At 45.4% G+C, this 18302-nt stretch overlaps 1 protein-coding gene across 1 annotated transcript in view; it reads left to right on the forward strand.

Moving 5' to 3' along the window:
* Positions 1-5027: 5027 nt before the first annotated feature.
* Positions 5028-18302, forward strand: part of LOC144118608 (annexin-B12-like) — a 37015-nt gene continuing 23740 nt past the window's right edge. The window contains exons 1-4 of the mRNA XM_077651502.1: positions 5028-5138; positions 6990-7243; positions 16462-16705; positions 16805-16952. Of these exons, the coding sequence (XP_077507628.1) occupies positions 7039-7243; positions 16462-16705; positions 16805-16952 (597 nt within the window). The 5' untranslated portion in view covers positions 5028-5138; positions 6990-7038. The remainder of the gene's footprint in view (positions 5139-6989; positions 7244-16461; positions 16706-16804; positions 16953-18302) is intronic.

Below are 18302 nucleotides of genomic sequence, written 5' to 3' on the forward strand. Positions count from 1 at the left end.
TCGAAATTGTGCGGGCATCGTACTGCGCCTTTTTTTTTGCTGTTTCGACGAGGAATTATTGGCACATACTGGATTATTTTTCGTATCTTCATATACCTTTGCGGCACAGCGCTCATGCTTGTGGACGCGAGTTTTTAGAATTTTAAGTGAGTTAGCTCTTACAACTTGCATTTGCTCCTTTCGCGTTCATTTCTACGTTCATTCTCAGATTTCAAGAAGGCGGCTAATACACGTGATCATAGCCGTAACAACACAGGTCCGCAAAATCTGACACCCCATATACGTGACCGCGCGCGCAGTCATCGGGCCAGCACGGCGGCCGGATTACATAAGTGCCATCTGAGCGGGCGCCCAGGCTGGTGCCACTTGGGGTCGCCATTGGTGACAAAATTTGAGCCCACCCGCTTGGCGCAGAGGGTTCGGAGTGGTAGAAACGATTCGGGCACACAAAGTTGTTAGTCGGGTTAAAGGGAGTGTGAGCGATTCGTACCGACGACCTTTTTCCTCGAAATCATATTGGGAGCTATCTTCAGAGGGCCGTGGCGGGCGAACTATTGGTCGCAGCGGGATGGCATTGATACCAAACGAATTATCGCTTCGTGATATACACGTTGGCGTTCTGAATTGTCGAAAGCATAGGGGAAAACAACGTAGCTGACGCTCTTAATTTGATATCGCATTCGCGTATCATTCGTTTAATTTAATTTCGTGTCGTCCAGAGCCGTCTTCACGCCGTCAGTTATGCCTACTTTATTGGAAATCGCTGCTGGACAAACTTTTTTGACCACTTTGTGCCTAGAAAAAAGGATCGCTTTTCAATATCAAGAAATTAAGATGGACGTCACGAAGTTCTACGGTACGCCACTCATGTCCTGTCGAGCGCTGTAACGTTTTCTGTCATACTGTAGAATGTTTTACTGAAAGATATCTGATTTCGCTGCGAAAGCAGCTTAGGATGGTAAAGAAGATAATTTATTGGGCATAAGTGTTTTTTCCCAAGAATATAGGGTACGATTCCATGTGCGTGAAAGAGGGCGTCATGCGTGAATTCTTAAAATTTTTCAACCATTCGTGTTATTTTTGGAAAATTGGGGGTTCCAAATATACGCACCATAATTTTCAGATTTTTCTTGATAGTGGAGCATAAAGCGTGCCTGAAAAATGCACTTTCGAGTGAACCTTTACCAACATGTGCTTCAAACCAACTCCGTCTAGAGAAGGCCGCGCAGTTGCTTGGAAAGCTTCTTTTCTTTAACCTGCACTCACGCATGTGATTACTGACGCAGTATTCGCCTTGAGCTACAGAAGGCTTCTGAAGTGACAAAAGTTGCGTGTTTCAAACACCGAGGAAGGTGCGCTTTTTCCACGCGGCCTAGTGCTTATTTGGGAGTAGTAAAGTGAATCTCAACTAGCGCTTCTTTTCATGGTGTCTTTCTTTTTTGTGGTTGCAGTGGTCGCATGTGAGATTAATACACCGAAGTTGCACATGGGCCGTGAGAACGACCGCAATGGAGGGCTCCTGAATATATTCAAGCACCTATGATTCTTTTATGTGTTTGGCCGCCGCGGTGGCTCAGTGGTTATGACGCTCGGCTGCTGACCCGAAGGACGCGGGTTCTGTCCTGGCCGCGGTGGATGCATTTCGATGGAGGCGAATCTAGAGGCCCGTGTACTGTGCGATGTCAGTGCACACTAAAGAACTCCACGTGATAAAATTTCCGGAGCCCTTCACTACGGCGTTTATCATAGCCTGATTCGCTTTGGGACGTTAACACCCGTAAACCATAAACCAATATTTATTTATTTTTTTATTTGTCACATACTGCCGACCAAATACGGTCCAAGGAGGAAAGGCACAGTACAAAACAATAGAGTACAAAACTTCGATCTTGAAAAAAAAACATAGTTGACGATTAAACCAGTTCTAAATAGGACGACCAACACCTAAGGAACGGTAAATAGACCCAGGATGAAAGAATCACAACAAAGCGCGTCATAGTCAGCGCCACTCGACGGTTGAAATTAATCATTCAAGGCAAGCAACAGAGAATCATGAGTCAGTGCGTTTCAATCAGTTGTCGTATTAGGAAGAAATGAATACTTAGAGGTATTCGTGCGGGCAAAAATGGGTTCTATGTAGTGTTTATGCTTATGACGAGATTTCTTAGAAAACTTTTCAGTTAAGAAATCCGGGAGGTCTATGCCTTTCTTTAAAAAATACAAACTACAAAGAAATATAATTCGAGCCGTTTTTCTTCGTTCTCTTAAGCATTCAAGCTTTGCTTCATGCAAGATAGCAGATGGTGAGTACCGGCGTTTGTAGCGGTTGTATACGAGACGCGCGGCTAGCCTCAGAATTTTTTCATTTTTTTCTATATCTACCGTCGTGTGAGGGTCCCGCACAATACTAGCGTACTCCAACGTGAGACTTTCTAGCGCTTTGTGCACCTTTCTTCTCAGTCCACTTGACAATCTTCATAATTTGTGTTTCGCGAAGCCTAATTTTTTACGAGCTGAAGAGCATATGTTATCGATGTGCGCCGTCCATTTAAGCCTCTTTGTAATTGTGACGCCTAAATACTTATATACCACTACTTGCTTAATGCTTTTGCCGCCCATGTTATGTGAAAAGTCGTTTTTTTCTTTTATTAGTGACGCACAAATGCATAGTCTTTTCAATGTTAATCATCATATCCCATTTATCACACCATTCTGCTAGTAATGGTATATTTGCGTTCAGCTCGAGTTGATCTGTAAAAGAATTTATGGTTTTAAAAATGACACAGCCGTCTGCAAACAGTGTAACTAATACAATTGGCCTGACAGAGTCGACCAAATCATTGATGTAAATACTAGATAAGACTGGTCATATTACAGATCCTTGGGGCACTCCCGAGCAGACAACTAAATTTTCAGAACAAGAGCCGTCTATGTCTACGTATTGTTTTCTGTTAGTCAAGTACGATATAACCCAATTGATTATTTTGGAAGGTATACCAATTGTTTTCATCTTCAGGATAAATTTATGCTGAGGCACCCTTTTAAAGTCCTTGGAAAATTCCAAAAATATTAGGTCCACCTGGCCATTCATATCTAGAATTTTAGCGATTTCGTCGATGGTCGCTATTAATTGCGTGTTGGTGGAAAAGCCGTGTCTGAACCCATGCTGCGCTTTATTTATGATCTTGTTTGCTGCTAAGAAAGTATTGAGATATTTCACAAGAATATGCTGGAGCACCTTACAAGAAATAGAAATGCAGTGACGTCACGCAGGCATGTTTGCATTTCGGCGCCGTCGAAACGCAGCCTCCGCGACAGGTATGCAAACCCGCTACCTTGGGCTCAACAGCCGAACGCTAAAGCCACTGAGACAAAATGGCGGCTTCTTTCTTTTCTGTATAACCCGGCAGGTAACCAGGGTGCCGCAGGTGAGCCCAGCCCCCCAACCTCAAATCAAGCTCCCCCAACACCTTTGCTAACCTCCTGTCGAGGTTCTGTTGGGCATGCGCTGCTCAGCGCCCCTACCCCTCGAATAAAATAGCATACCTTGAGATAAAATACTGGCTGTCGAGGCATAGCATATCGTTCATAAACAGTGCTCACAATCATCTACGATAAGTGCTCAGGGGTGTTTGATGTAACGATAAATGACAGTTAAAGGCTTTATAAAAAGGAACACGAGGGCGCGTGTCGCTTGGTGAAGCTAGTGCAATCTAGGGACGCGAGTATAGTTAGCGGCTATCGCTGGCGTTCTCGTATCATCTGCAGCAGCGACTGCAGAAAGCGCCGTGCTGCTGGGGTAATACGAGGCGCTTGAGACTGCCTGAGCACACGCGCTACTGAAAAGTAGTCCCATTTCATTCGGGTGCGAATTTTTGGTTGCCTGTGATGCACAAACGAAAAGAGTAGCAACACTGTTAATCAAGCGCAAAATGCAGGGTACCATTTTTATCAAAGGAACCACATACAATCAGCTGCCAGAATGGTCCTGAAACATTCTCAACCTCCATTATTCGCTCAAACGAAACAGGAGCGCACGACCAGGTACCAACCTGGGAGGCGATCCGGTATCCAGGGGTAGCTGATAATGAAACGTGTGCAACAAAGCGCGTCAAGGGGCTGGGTTGTGCCAACTTCCCGACAGTTTTCGGTGACTGTACCATGAACGGCATGCTAACTCACGTTGCCTTTCATAAACCATTATTTTTTTACTTCACCAAGATTTAAAAAAAGACGAAAGCGGGTAAAGTTGCCATCCTCTCAGAGCCGCCGCCGTGCTGCTGCCGACAGAAAAGTACATGGTATAGACGTGGTTTGCAGTCGACCACATTGGATCCCCGACAACGCGCGTACTAGCAAAAATTTTCATGCTGATTTTTTCGATGTCTTTCTTCTGTGAATAAAGAATTGTTTGGGGTCGCTGCTTGTCGTTTAGTATTCCTGCTGTGACTGCAGTCTCTATTCTAAATTTGCGTGTTGTTTCCGTGCCCTTCTCTCCTTCGCGAAGACAGGCGCCGCGCCTCTTCTTGTGGCAGTTACTAGCCTATTCCTTGCCATTTCCTCTTTTTGTGTTATGTATTGACATGTTGCAGATGTGAAAATTATAGCTTCTTCATATGTGTTTTATTAACGATGGAGAAGTGGGAATAGTATAAAAAGAACCCTTCCCCCTCCACCCGTATTAATATTAAGTCAAACTCCGTATAATCACTTCTTCCTCTGGACCGCCTTTCTCATGGGCTTCCCCTCGAAGGCGCTCCCCCCGAATAAAGCCCTTTTCTTCTTTCTTCTTTGACTCGAAAGCTTACCTGATTGCTGATACGAATGTTGACTGAACAGAAGGGCGAAGTAATTTCCACGTTACCGCAGGTACCACAAGCTCACCTTTTTTGTTTTCATGTATATTCAAAAGCGTGCAAGCGTGAAAATGTTGCCCAACACACGTTTGGCGCATCGCAGGCTGAATCTTGCTCTACGTTGTTAATTTCTCCTCTTCTTCTTCAGTTTTGCCGGCTGCTTGTTTTCGTATGCACACTACTATGAGCGAGCTCGTGCTGAATCTGCTCGAGGTGCCTGCCACACCGAGGACGCCACGCACCGCCGCCTTCGTGCCAAGCGTCTGAACGAAATTTTCCCTCGTAAGTGTCTTCCACTTTTCCGAGTTAAGCCTCCTTCAGCGTCTAAGCTATTATCAAGCCTGCACAGCGCAGCATGGGCACTGCATGTTAGTTCGGCAGCTTAGTACCACCAGAGAACGTTCGGAGTGGCGTGATTAAGCCTAACTTGCCTGCGCATTGCCTGGTCCTCACGATCGCTGCACAGATTATAGGAAAGCGCGGTAGTACTTTTACCTCCGTGAGCTGTTTTTGCTTTGGTGAAAATGCGCGCAGAGCATCCTGCATCGGCGCTCTAGACTACGTGATTCAGACGCCGCAGAATGGTGTGCAGTCTGCTGCGGTTCGTGCTGACTCCTGTCCGGCGATGGTTTTCGGGCGTCTCACTGCAGTTTAGTAAACGCAGACGTTCTAAATTGTGTGTGTGCTATTGTAAAACGCGAAGACACGGGACCGCGTACTAACGGTGTGCACGGAAGAAGACCAAAACTATGATGATCAACCTAGTTCATAGATGCAGAGAAGCGCGCGAGAAAAAAAAGCATAAACTCTAAAGAGTGTTCTGTGTTTTTCTTTTACCCTTCTGGTGTGTTACACTGTGCGGTGTGTATTTTTTTCTCTTTAGCCTAGTTCCCCCTCAAGACAGAATAACCCTTGTGATTTAACACATCATGTATGAATCAGCCGGATGGTCCAAGTTTAATTTGATCATGAACATGGTGATATCACCATTATAAACTTAGCTGTCTAAGCAATAGCTGGCTTTTTCGGCTTATGTTGCTCATGTAGTTTCCAGGTATTTGCTGCTATTGTAAGTTTTAAGCGTAATGCGTATCAACACCTGTCTGCCATCTTCAGTCAGCCTCAACTTTGTGGGGACGATTCTGCTGCGTGACCTTCATTCTACCGCTTTTGTTCCACGCAAGAAGTGTTCCCACCGAAAGTGATTTCAAAGCTGCCTCCCCTTCTTTCCTGCACATCCTAGCTTCTTTAAGTGCCACTGAATGTACTTCGGTAAATTCTGGCGCCTATTAGTAAACTTTCCTTTCGCTTCATTCTGCATGCTTTATCATTCTGCTCAATCGATGACGATCATGACAGCTTTTAAACTCATGGGATTTTTCAGCTTTGGATAGAGGTTGGGTGAACTGACGATGCCTCCTTCATGACGTGGCGCTGCCGCTTGTTGCATTGCGTTTTTTACTTTCGATAGCTGGACGCCATAACCAGACTTCCGGTGCAACCAGTGCGCAGAGCAACACCCCAACAGTTGCCATTTATTTGCGTATTGTGTTGGTTCATGGCAAGTAGAGCGCTTGACTTTTCGGGGCCAAGGCTGTGAGCTGTCGGAAAAAAAATCTTGACGCTGTGAGGGATGTCTGCTGCAGTATCTTTTCAAAATGTAGTTGAGCAACGGGCTTCGTTTCTTACTTTTTCGAGGCCTTTCGGTCTTTAGGTGTTTCGAAAGACTTTACTATAAGCCTCGGAAGCAATCCCGGTCACATGGTTATTTTTGGCCAATACGGTATTTACAGACGGGAGATACGTAAACCATAAGACTCTTCGCGATCCAGTGCACTGCCCTCCGAGGTCGAATAGATCAAAGGTAATTGAAAACCTGGTAATTTCAAGGTTGAAAAGAATAGCCGTACAGGAGTCAGTGTGCACGAAGTAGAGGAATGAAGAGGTTGCGAAATCTTTAGAATAAAGCCAGAGAATACGTGCTTCAGTCGGGAAGACTAGAATCGATTAATATGAACTGTCACAACCTTGGGCAATTTTAGCTTTGGGGCTAGGCCTCGTGTTGTCTAGCGTGGTGACTAACACCGCTGGCTCTGAGTGAAAGAGTGGCCTCTAAGTATTTTTTATGTCTAGGGGAGCCGTGGCCTAGCCCTGCTTCTTTGCTGCACCGGACGTGACAGCGATGAGCGGCTCCTCTGGTGGTGCCAGTGGAGGCTACAACCCCGGCTGTGCTCCAGGATATCCCCCAGGCTACCCTCCAACCAGTTCGTCTAGTTATCCAACCGACGCAGTGAGACCGAGGGGCTTTGTAGATCCTGAAGAGCCGCCGCGGCTCATGCCTTCAACAAAACCCAGTTTCCCGGAAAAGTCCCCCACACCCGCCGTAGGTGCGTAGGGGCTGCGTGCCTGCACTTACAGAAGAGCATCATTTCACTTGTGAACTTGCATTCGTTTTTCTTACATGTAAACATAAGCTTGTTCACTGACATTGCAATTGTTAAGTGCAATGCCCCCTCCCACAAGAAAAAAAAAGGTAGACTGAGAAAGCTCATACCTTCAGGTTAAGGCGCATGATCGGCGGTGTAACTGGTTTTCGAAGTCATCAACGACGTGATTACGCCACTCCCACTGGACTAAACTGGCGATGATCAAGCACAGATAATCGGAGTAGACTATGAATAAGCAAGCGGATTCGTGGCTGAGGGATTGTGCAGTGTAGATCACGGTCCGGCTTAGGGCCTCCGTTCCAGTTCGGTTGCGCAAGTTGGCACTCGCCGCAGAGGGGAGAGTAGGGTAGAGAGACGGCGCACCCGAGCCGCAGTCTTGTACTTCTGTATGCTATCAGTGACTACCTCTTGGTGCGAAAGCACTATTGGCTTCATAACCAAGAAACTGCGCGTGTGTGGTGACGCCTCTCAAGTTAGTCACGTTATGCGGGAAATATAACAATACTCTGAATAAGGGTGACCTTAACCAACAAGGAGAAGTAAAAAATATTGCCGCGACTGGGTTTCTAACCCGCGGCTTCGCGAACAGATCAGCTTCGCTGGCCACTGCACGAGTGCACTATGCTATCACTGCGGCCAATAACGCCTCGAATTAAACTGCAACAAACTCTCACGCTGTGCATTGTACATCATCGTCTACATCAACTTCCATCTGTGCGCAAGTCACGAAATGAAAGGCACCGAGGTTTCAATCGCGCTTTGCAGTACATGGCGGTTCTTTCCGCCTGCAAAAACCTGCTTTCGCACAATAGCTAGTGATTATCAAGACTGAACCACCAGCAATTATTTTTTTTTCCTCTGGGCCTTCCTACAATGGTGCATTCCTGCAATTACGAGAATGGGGTATGGGGACGAGACGACGACGACGACGACACGAAACCGGGGTAACTAGGTTAATACAGCTAGCGCCAGAAAAAGAAAAGCTCGGATGCAGTGATGACCCTTAAATCCAGTAGACTCGTTGCGCGCAAGTACTTAGTTAATTTAGCTATGTATTTGTAACGATTCCGCAAACGATTCGCACGTTCCATTTGCTTAGCCAAAGTTGTTCACTACGCTTACATTCTCAAGATGGTCTCTTAAAGCAAAATGGGTGCCCCATGTACAAAAATAGTAGTATAATTGGACATGTTGCTTATCCATTCGGAAGTCAAATGCGGACATAGACTGGAGGCAAGCGACAAGGAGACAAGCGCAGGATACCTGCAGGGGATGGACAGGAGACAAGACAGGAGACAGCACTTGTCTTATGTCCCTTCGTTTCACGGTTTTCGCTTCCAACTGTACAAAAAGTATGTTGGCAGAGTGGATAAATATTGAAAAGTAAAATGCACCAGCCCGTGTCATGTCCCTACGTACATAGAGAACGTGTCAGTTTTGGGCATGTTTACAATTATCGTTTCCTGTCGCTATGCCTTGAAGCTTGCGGCGAGATGATGCAAACATTTCTTTAAATTAAATTCTAAATTGTGATGTTTAACGTCCCGAAGCGACCCATGGGCTTTGAGCGACGCCGTAGTGGTATGTTCCGGATAAATTTAAAGCACTGCGGGTTGTTTAACGTGCGCTGACATCATATAGCACAGGGGCGTTATCTGTATTTCGCATCCACCGAAAAAGGGCCGCGGCGGCCGAGATCGAACCCTTGACTTTGGGACCAGTAGCCGAACATCAAAGTCACTGGGCCAACAAGCGTTTGAAAGAATCTCTTTATTATTATTCTCTATGTGTGGCCCAGCCATACCGAGACCTACGTTCGACTGTACGCTCTGCTTCATCTTGTGTACGACTGTTACTCGGCAAAAAAGACGAGAACGTGAGTGGGACAGGCGACAGTGCTTTTTTTTTTATTTGATACTGTAAGTCCCATCAAGGACTGTAACAGGAAGGGCTCTGAATGATACAGTTGTTGTACACATGTTGGTAGTAAACAATTTAACAATAACATATGGGAAAAATAGTTACAAAATCGGTTAGAGAATTCAAGTTGAGGTACAAATAATAGGCGGCAAACATGATGACAAGCATACCAAAAAAAGGAAATCGGCTGCAGTTAGTGTTGTATTTTCAATCTAGGCACAAACAAAACGGTAAAAGTAAACAGGGCAGAAAAGTGTGGAAAATGAGAATAACTACTGGGAAACAAACAGGTGATCTATAACCAGGGCACTGAACTCATCTAATGATGAGCTGTTATTAATATCTATGTCTAGATTGTTCCATTCTCGTGAAGGTCTAGGAAAAAATGAGTATTTGAATATGTCAGTACGGAATGGAAACTCATTTAATTTGTGTGTGAGGTTGTGGCGGGTCGATCTAGTTTTTGTGGTCGTTATGTATTTTGTAGCGGGCACTTTTAGTTGGTTGTGTATTAGCTGATACATAAGTTTAAGTCTCTCGAATTTTGCTCTGTTCTCCAGGGTTAGGAGTTCTGCACGTTTTAGTAATTGTGTTGGTGAGTCTGTAAGTGAGTGTTTATTATATACACATCTTAGTGCCTTTCTCTGCACCCCTTCAAGTTTTTTAATGAGCTTGTTAGTAAAGGGAAACCAAACGGTGTTGCCGTATTCTAGAATTGGTCTGACAATAGTTTTATATGCTGGTAATTTTGTTTCAGAGAGTGCTATTTTAAGGCGTCTGTTAATGAAGAAGACTTGTTTTAGTGCATTAGATGTGATGATGTTAACGTGCGAATCCCATCTGAAATCAGAGGTTAGTGTCACACCAAGGTACTTATGCTCAAGGACAGATGCAAGATGAATATTATTTAGCGTGTACTGAAAAGCTGATGTGTGTTTTTTCCTAGTTATAGATAAAAGAACAGATTTATTTAAATCGATGTCCATCTGCCAGTCCTGACACGACTGGTACACTGCTGTTAAGGCGTTATTTAAAACTATATGGTCATCAGAAGAGTTAATTTCCTTGCAAAGGACGCAGTCAACTGCGAAAAGTTTAATATTCTGTGAAAGACAAGCTGGTAGGTCATTTATAAATATTATGAACAGTACTGGTGCTAGGACACTTCCTTGAGGTACTCCAGATGTAACATTAGTTGTCGCTGATTTCTCATCGTTAATTACAACAAATTGCATGCGATTACTAAGATAGTCTTTAATCCAGTTTAGAATAGGTCAAGTTCCTAAAATAAGTGGAAGTTTTGCAATAAGTTTAGTATGCGACACACGGTCAAATGCTTCCGAGAAGTCTAAAATATAAGGTCAATTTGTTTCTGGTTATCAATGCTCATGGATATGTCATGTGTTAATTCAATTAATTAAATTATTGTAGAAAGACCCTTACGAAAGCCGTGCTGACACGGGGTTAAAATGTCATTTACTTGAAGATAAGCGTTTATGTGTTTTAAAACAATATGTTCAAATAACTTGCAAACTGTGCTCGTTAGTGATATAGGTCTGAAGTTCGAAGGGTCGGAATTATTTCCTGATTTGTGTATCGGTGTTATCTTGGCTGTTTTCCAATCCCTAGGGAGGGTGCAAGTGGATAATGATTTGTTAAAAAGTAGTACCACGAATTTAGCTATCCACTCGGCATATCTATGTAGGAATATGTTAGAGATGTTATCAGGCCTTGGTGCTTTCTTAGTATCCAAATTTAGTAAAAGGTTTAACACTCCTGGTTCAGTTACCGTTAGTGGTTCGATTGTCACGCCTGTGCTAGAGTTCATTCCTGGTAGCTCTCCGTTATCCGCTGTGAAGATTGAGCAGTAGTAGTTATTTAAAGTAGTTGCTGCATTCCTGTCATCCTCTGGCGATGCATGTCTTTCACCTTGTTTTTTAGGGTTTATATAACGCCAGAATTTTTGGGGGGAATTTTTCAGAAATTTAGGAAGTGTTTGTGTAAAATAATATGTCTTGGCCCTCTACATTTTTGATTTCAAATCATCAACAGCGGAAATAAGGTTTAGAACTGTTCGTTGTGACGGGTGGTCTTTCTGTCTCTTTCTGAGTTGTCGAACTTTTCTTTTTGCGTGGATTACGGTTGGAGTTATCCAGGGGTTATGTTTGTGGGTCCTTTTAGTTTTCAATGGTACGTAGTTAGTGACACAGTATGACACAACTGTTTTAAATTTATGTCATAGGGATTCGATGTTTGTGTTTGTATCGTGTGCGAGTTGATGGAAGGATGAGAGTTCGAGTGATAGTGTATCAATGATGCCTGTATCATCTGCTCTGCTGTAATCTTTATACATTATTGTTGATCGTGAAGAAGGTAGAGAACCATTATATGGGACAGCACAATAGACCAGTTTGTGGTCTGACAGGCCGGCTGACACTTCGAATTTTGCCTCATGAATAGGCAAATGATTACTAAGAAATACTAGGTCTAAAATGTTTGAGCTAGATCCTTGTACCCGCATGGGCTCGTTTATTATCTGGGTTAGATCGAAAGAAAGCATGATATCAAAAAGAACATCGGCGCAAGGTGATCGATGGGGTAGTGTGTGCCAGTTAATGTCAGGTAGATTGAAGTCGCCCAGTAATATCACCTTGTTTCCCTTCACATGCTGCTGCATATACACGTACAAAGATTGCATTGTAATCAGATCGGAAGAAGGACAGCGATAGATGCATACCACAGTGATGGTAGTATATACAAGGCAAAGTTTACAAAAAACTGCTTGAACTCCTTCAACGTCCGGCAAGGTAATGAACGGTATTTCTTTTTTTATCCACAAAGCAACGCCTCCGCCTCGTGTTGGCCGATCTTTGCGAATAATGACGTAGTTTAAGGGAGTTATTTCAAAGCCTTTGATGTCTTTGGTTAGCCAAGTTACTGTTATGGCGATGAATTCTGGCTCAAAGTTTAATATTATCGATTCGAGGGGATCAAGCGTGTTAATTATACTTCGAGCGTTAACATTAACGAAGGTTATTTTGGACACTGGGGGCGGCGTGGACGCAGGTTGCGCGTATCGGGGTCCTGGTTTTTTGGTTTATTAGAAGTGGATGCTATGGGAGACACCGCATTTTTTTATTCATCCCAAAAATAAAGACTGTTGATCTTTAGTTTGTCATAAACCAAAGCCACTTTATCACCAGAGTCCTTCTTTGGTTTCCCATATTCCCATAGCCTCCGCCCAATGTCTCGAATACGTGGTGAAAAATCTTCGCTGATGACGTAGTCGCTCCCCTTCAGTTTGTGACAGCTTCGCAAAAGTATTGTTTTCTCTCGGAAATCTAACAGCTTTAAAATTATTCGCCTTGTTTTGTTTACCTTCGGTTTGCCTAATAGATGGATCCGTTCGATTGAGACCTCATCTAACTTCAAAGTATCCTTAATGACCTTATCGTTCACTGCCTGTTCCAGGGATTCGGAGTTTTCTTCTTCATCTTCTGGCATGCCATACACGATGAGATGACCTTTTCGTTCACTGCCTGTTCCAGGGATTCGGAGTTTTCTTCTTCATCTTCTGGCATGCCATACACGATGAGGTTACATCTTCTTGGTCGATTTTCTAGGTCATCTATTCTTAACTCCAGGGATGACACTTGTTTTTGTAGGCTAGCGACTTGTTTAGTGCAGGCTGATACATTATTTTCAAGGCATGGTATACGTTCTAGCTTTTCTTCGATCGACGTCAGTCGTTCTTCTTTTATAGACTTTATGTCGGCAGCGATTAGTTTTAGCTGTTCTGAAAGTTCCGGAATCCCGGGCCCGGGATTTGTCTCGACATCACCGGCAAGCAATAGCAACTTTGCAAGGTACACTATGTCATACAAAGCATCCAGAAGTACCGCAGAGCACGGCAGCACGACAAGACCGCGCTCGCTAGAGCGAAAACATTTTCCAAAACGTCTTCTTACCTGCACGTAGAAGACAAACGGATGAGCCATCTGCGTGTGAGCCCTGCTGCCGTGCCCTTTGGAATGCGGTGGCGCGTTGGCGGGTTTTATCCTCGGGAAGGGGGGTGGCGCTGCGCTGAACGGCGTGAAGAATTCACTTCCGCTGGAAGTAGACGATGATGGGGTCCCATCCGCAGGTTCCAGGGTAGGAAGCGGCAAAATGCTGGCGTTCTGTAGCACATGCGCGTTGTGAATCACGAAAGGCCGGTTGAACTCTTGTTGTCCCGCTGGTATCAGCAGCAGGCTGGCGACGATCTGCGCGTAGAAGACAAACGGATGAGCCATCTGCGTGTGAGCCCTGCTGCCGTGCCCTTTTGAGCGCTTTTTCAGCGCTTAATAGTTTTTCGTCAGTATGAGCAACTTATTAGGCCAAGAAACATGCCCTCTTTAAGAGCAAATATCAGCCTTTGTTGTTTGGACTTCGATTATGTGCAGATGCGATAGTTGACAGTGAAGCCAGCTTCCACCGTAACTGCGGCCTATTGGGACTGATTAGGATTTATCGGGCTTATTTCCAGCCGACAGCAAGAGAAAAAATAAAACGAAAAAAGAAAAATCTAATGGGCATTCGTGGTCCTTCGTGGACCTTCGCCTGGAATGCTAGGACAGTGGAATGCTTAATCCCTAGCCCTACGTATATGTTCTGCTTGCTGTTTCCCATTGCTTTGTACCTGAAAGCGAGAAAGCTCTGTCTTGCTTGGGGATGAAATATTTGCATGTTCGAGCAAGTTAAAACGGTGTTGTGAGATAGCACGTAGGGCTGCAATAGTGAAAAAATGCAGGAGTGAGGAATGCAGTAAACGCTGTTAGGAAACAAAAGTAGGAAATGAAAGCGGTAGATTATTAACGTGATGGCGTCAGACACGGTGTTTGGAGGGAAAGCCATGCGCGTTGTCACACTATTTCTGGATTGGGCGAAAGGGTTGTGACATCGAACGTTTAGCCGTGGAATGATAATGTTTAAAACTCAAGTCAAACTGGCTATGACGTTATAACATGACAGAAATGTCAATATGAAGTTGTATAAGGGTGTAAAGTAAATGACTTACGCTAAAAAGAAAATTGGGATGATTAGTTCGGAATGGAACCCATGACCCCCAGGTTTTGAGTCAGACAGGCTTCCAGGGTACTGAGGTATGTTCGATGGACATGGTTAAAGGGAGACTATACGTGTCTTGTGGTGTATCATGTGGTCCGATATGCCTGCTAATGAATGCTAATGAGTGTGCATAGTTAGAAAGAGGGACTGATTAATAAATAAGTAAAAAATAACCATCAAAGGTGTCACGTCGTAGCCATAACGCGGAGCTCAAGTGTCCCTACAATTTATATCTGCTCTTTCTCTTTCTCTCTGCATTTTTTTTTCATGATACGCTCATGTGTGCTCAGTATTGGTTTGACCACGCAGTTTGTGTAGTATTATTTTTATTCATTGCGTATACGCAAAAACCTTCCCGTCGTCTGCCATGTACATGGTTCATGGATCTTTTGCAAGCCCACATACATGATATAATGGCCGCGTTTGGGCGAGTTAGTTTTCCATGCTGAATGTAAGAGCGCAAAAGACAAGGACAGAGAAAAAGACAAACAACAGGAGCGCTCGTGTAGTCTGTCTTATTCTGTGTCCTTGTCTTTTGCGCTTTTACGTTCAGCAACATACTTGGCTTTTATCCCAGGAATCTATTCAGTGAATACTGGACAGTAAAATATTAGTCTTAACCTGAAGGTAGTATTATACCCGTGCTACACGGGCGCTTCGAACGCCTTCCAACTTAATGTCACTCAGCTCGATTACCGAACTCACGCTGCTACACGAAATTTTTCGACGGCATTCGGTTCACATGCCATTCGAATCGACGGAGCTCCGCGGAGACATTCCAGATTTTGGAATGCCTTCGAAACGCGAACACAGGCCGAACCGGCCAATAGGCGTCGCCGCCGCCATCGCTTCGCCCCGCCCACAGCTGCGCGACTTCTTTCGGCTCTGTGGCTGCTCATTTTGATACCCGCTGCTCGCTTTTTCCTGCTCTTTGCTTAGCAAATAGCTCGTGTTCTGTCTACGTAAGTGCTTGATGGTAATAGTACACCAATAAACATTTACCGCATGAGCATGAAATTTCTCCAGCAGTGCGCCGATGAGGACGGCTGCACTCATACTGTTGTTTGCATCGCTGCCTACGAACAGATAGCGCTCGTTTTAATGACATAAAACGCATTCTGCGCTTTAGTTGTATTAAATAAGCTAATCTCTTTTGTACCGGTTGCACCCATGCTTGTTAACTCAGTGCGACAATATGTGGGAGGAAGCGCCGACACGATCGCTCGACTGAGAAACACTTGACAGCTATGCTGCTGACATCGCCTACGACCGGCGCTTGTCGCTAAATGTCCCGACTTCCTCCGACACGATCAGTAGTTTATTTTAAACTGCTTTATTCAGAAGTATGATTGGTGACCATTCGCGGTAATTGAAACGGCATAACTTGTTATCCACAAAATATCAACGGCGACGACTGCTGCTGGCCTTTAAGCAGTGCTCTGCGGTCTGGGTCACACCGGCGCTTCCTGTTCATTGTATGAGCGCCCTGCGATGTGAGCAATAGTTGATTTCTGGTAACTGTCGTCAAAAGTAAACTCGTTGACCATTTGCATTCGCTAAAACTTGTGAATTCGCTCTTCACAACCTTCGAACTCACAGACGTAATCCTGCGGACTCACTAGGCCTAGTCGCCGCGGCAGGGAAGGGATTCGCCATCGATTAAAATTAATTTGGCAAGCGCTTACAGCTGGTGAGTGTTCGAGTGTGCTCATGAAAATATACCCGTTAGTTTGACTTATTAACTGTAGGGATTCGGTAGATGGGCGAATATATTCACACCGTCGCCCCCTCAGCGTGTTTTCCCACTGCCGACAGCCTGCCGAAGGCATGAAGGCTGACCGTCATCCGTTCGGATTCGTCCATGTCGTTGGCCTCAAAAACTTGTCCCACTACAATCATATATGCTGCTGTTGACCGTGATAGTGTCTTTGTCGCACTAGTGTAACCACCGCCGCCGTCTTCATCGTACACTGAAAACGAGCTAAGGAAATTTCAAATGCGTTTGGAAAGTGTCGTGTAGCGCCGCGGAAGTCCGTCGAGTCCTCATGCCTTTCCAAGTCTCGAATGCCAATCGACTCAGATGTCATTCGAACGTGCCCGTGTAGCACAGGTATTACTTCGTTTTCCTCCAGGGAACGTATCATCGAGCCTGGAACCGGTTTCACCAGAGACTTACTACACTCCTCAGTCTGGCGGCGCCCCGACGGAGCTTTCCATTTCGGCAACTTTTTTGTCCCCCTTACCTGAGACATACTGCCCTCCCTCTCAGTCCAGCGGCCTCCCGCCGGAAGGCATTTCATCGCCAATTTCCTTGTCCCCCATACCTGGCCCCTCTCAGCACCGCACCTGGGGAGTGGCACCGACACCATTACCGAGGTATTCCAGTGGCGTTTACCCGCCTTATGCCACTCCGCCCCTCAGTGCGCAGTCTATGTACGGGTCAAGAAGTGGATGCAGTGGAAGCGGCTACTCTAGGTCTGACTACGCTGGCCCCGTGAGCGGCATGCCCTACCCTCCGACAACGCCCAACACAGCTCCGGCAAGGGATGCGGCCTACTACGAGACTTCTCCTAGGTACTATGACGGCACGGTGGCCGGGGCAAGCTGTTACGCTCCAGGAAAGGTAAGCCGCCAGTGTAGTGGCAAATCCGCGTCGGCAGAAATATTCTCAACTCCTCACTGAAAACTCCTTCTGTCTGATAAAAAAAAATTGGTCATTCCAATGGAGTAAATGCAGAATTGCCACTGGAAATTTTCGCCCTCATCGAAGCACAGTACGACGCTAAGAGCGACGCGGAAGAAAAGTGTTCGTCTCGATGGATGCAGTTAATGTTACTTCACATGGAAGGCAATAGCACTGAAATGGGTCGTGCGGGACTAACGACCAAAACGGAACCGTTGTCGTTGGCGCTTCTTTTCATCCGTCTTGCCCTCAGCGTTGGCGTTTCCTCAGCATATTGCAGTAAATTTGAAGAGGTGATCAGAATCAGAACGGACTGCCACGAGAGAAAAATGTGCAGCCATTTATTCAGCGTGAATGAATGTCTGCCGGAAATGGTCATGCACAGTACATTTCCCCACGGCATTGCGCACTGTCTGACGTCAAAGCTTTGTCGGTTTTTGTCGGTGCGCGAAAAAGAGTAGAGCACAGTGGTAGAGTGTGAGGAAAATGGAGGCCGACTTCTTAACGCGCTTTTTCTTTTTTTTAACGGTTTCAACGGTTGTGTTCGCGTGTTAACAGTTCTTGTTTCTTGCTGCTCTCCTCGCGGATTGTCAATAGCGTTCGGGATCATGAGAAGTGGCCCTGTAGCCAGAGATTGTTCTATTCGAAGGAAGCCAACCGTCTTTGAAGGCAGGGACAGTGGAGGCAGGTATTGCTGTTACCGCTTTTTCCATGTTGGGCTGGTTTGAGAGGAAAGATATTTGAGTAGTTACTTTGGACAAAAGATGTTGCACGGAATGGAGCCGAAATCACGGTTTGCGCATATTGGGCGTGGTGGTCTACCTACTGAGGTTAGGCAATGGCTGTCTCCCTTGCTGCTTTCGAATGCACTACATGTTAACTGTAGCCTAATCCCGACACGGGTGCCCAGTGCCGCACTAATACCCAATTTAAAAAGGCAAACGTTTACAGTAGTCAAGTAGACGTGACATATAAAGACGCGCGTCATTTGTTTTGTAGTAAGAGACGGCAACCTGCCCACTAGAGACGAGGACAATGGGCTTAAAGAGGCATCCTGTGTAGTGCACTGTTCTTGTTTTCATCGGCGCGTCTCCGCCTCTCGTAAGTCAGTAGCAAGAGGGCGCTTCCTCCCGCCCTTCCTTCCTTCCGTGTGCAATCCATGTTTAAGCTGTGCTGCATCCTCAGCATCGTTTTCCGGAGCGCGCAAGAAAGCCGATGATTTCTACAGGCTGTTTAAAATGCTCAGCATTTACAACCCTTGAGCTTTCCTGATGGATCCCTAGCAGCCGT

This window comes from Amblyomma americanum, chromosome 1, assembly GCF_052857255.1.
Source record: "Amblyomma americanum isolate KBUSLIRL-KWMA chromosome 1, ASM5285725v1, whole genome shotgun sequence".
Taxonomy (NCBI): domain Eukaryota; kingdom Metazoa; phylum Arthropoda; class Arachnida; order Ixodida; family Ixodidae; genus Amblyomma; species Amblyomma americanum.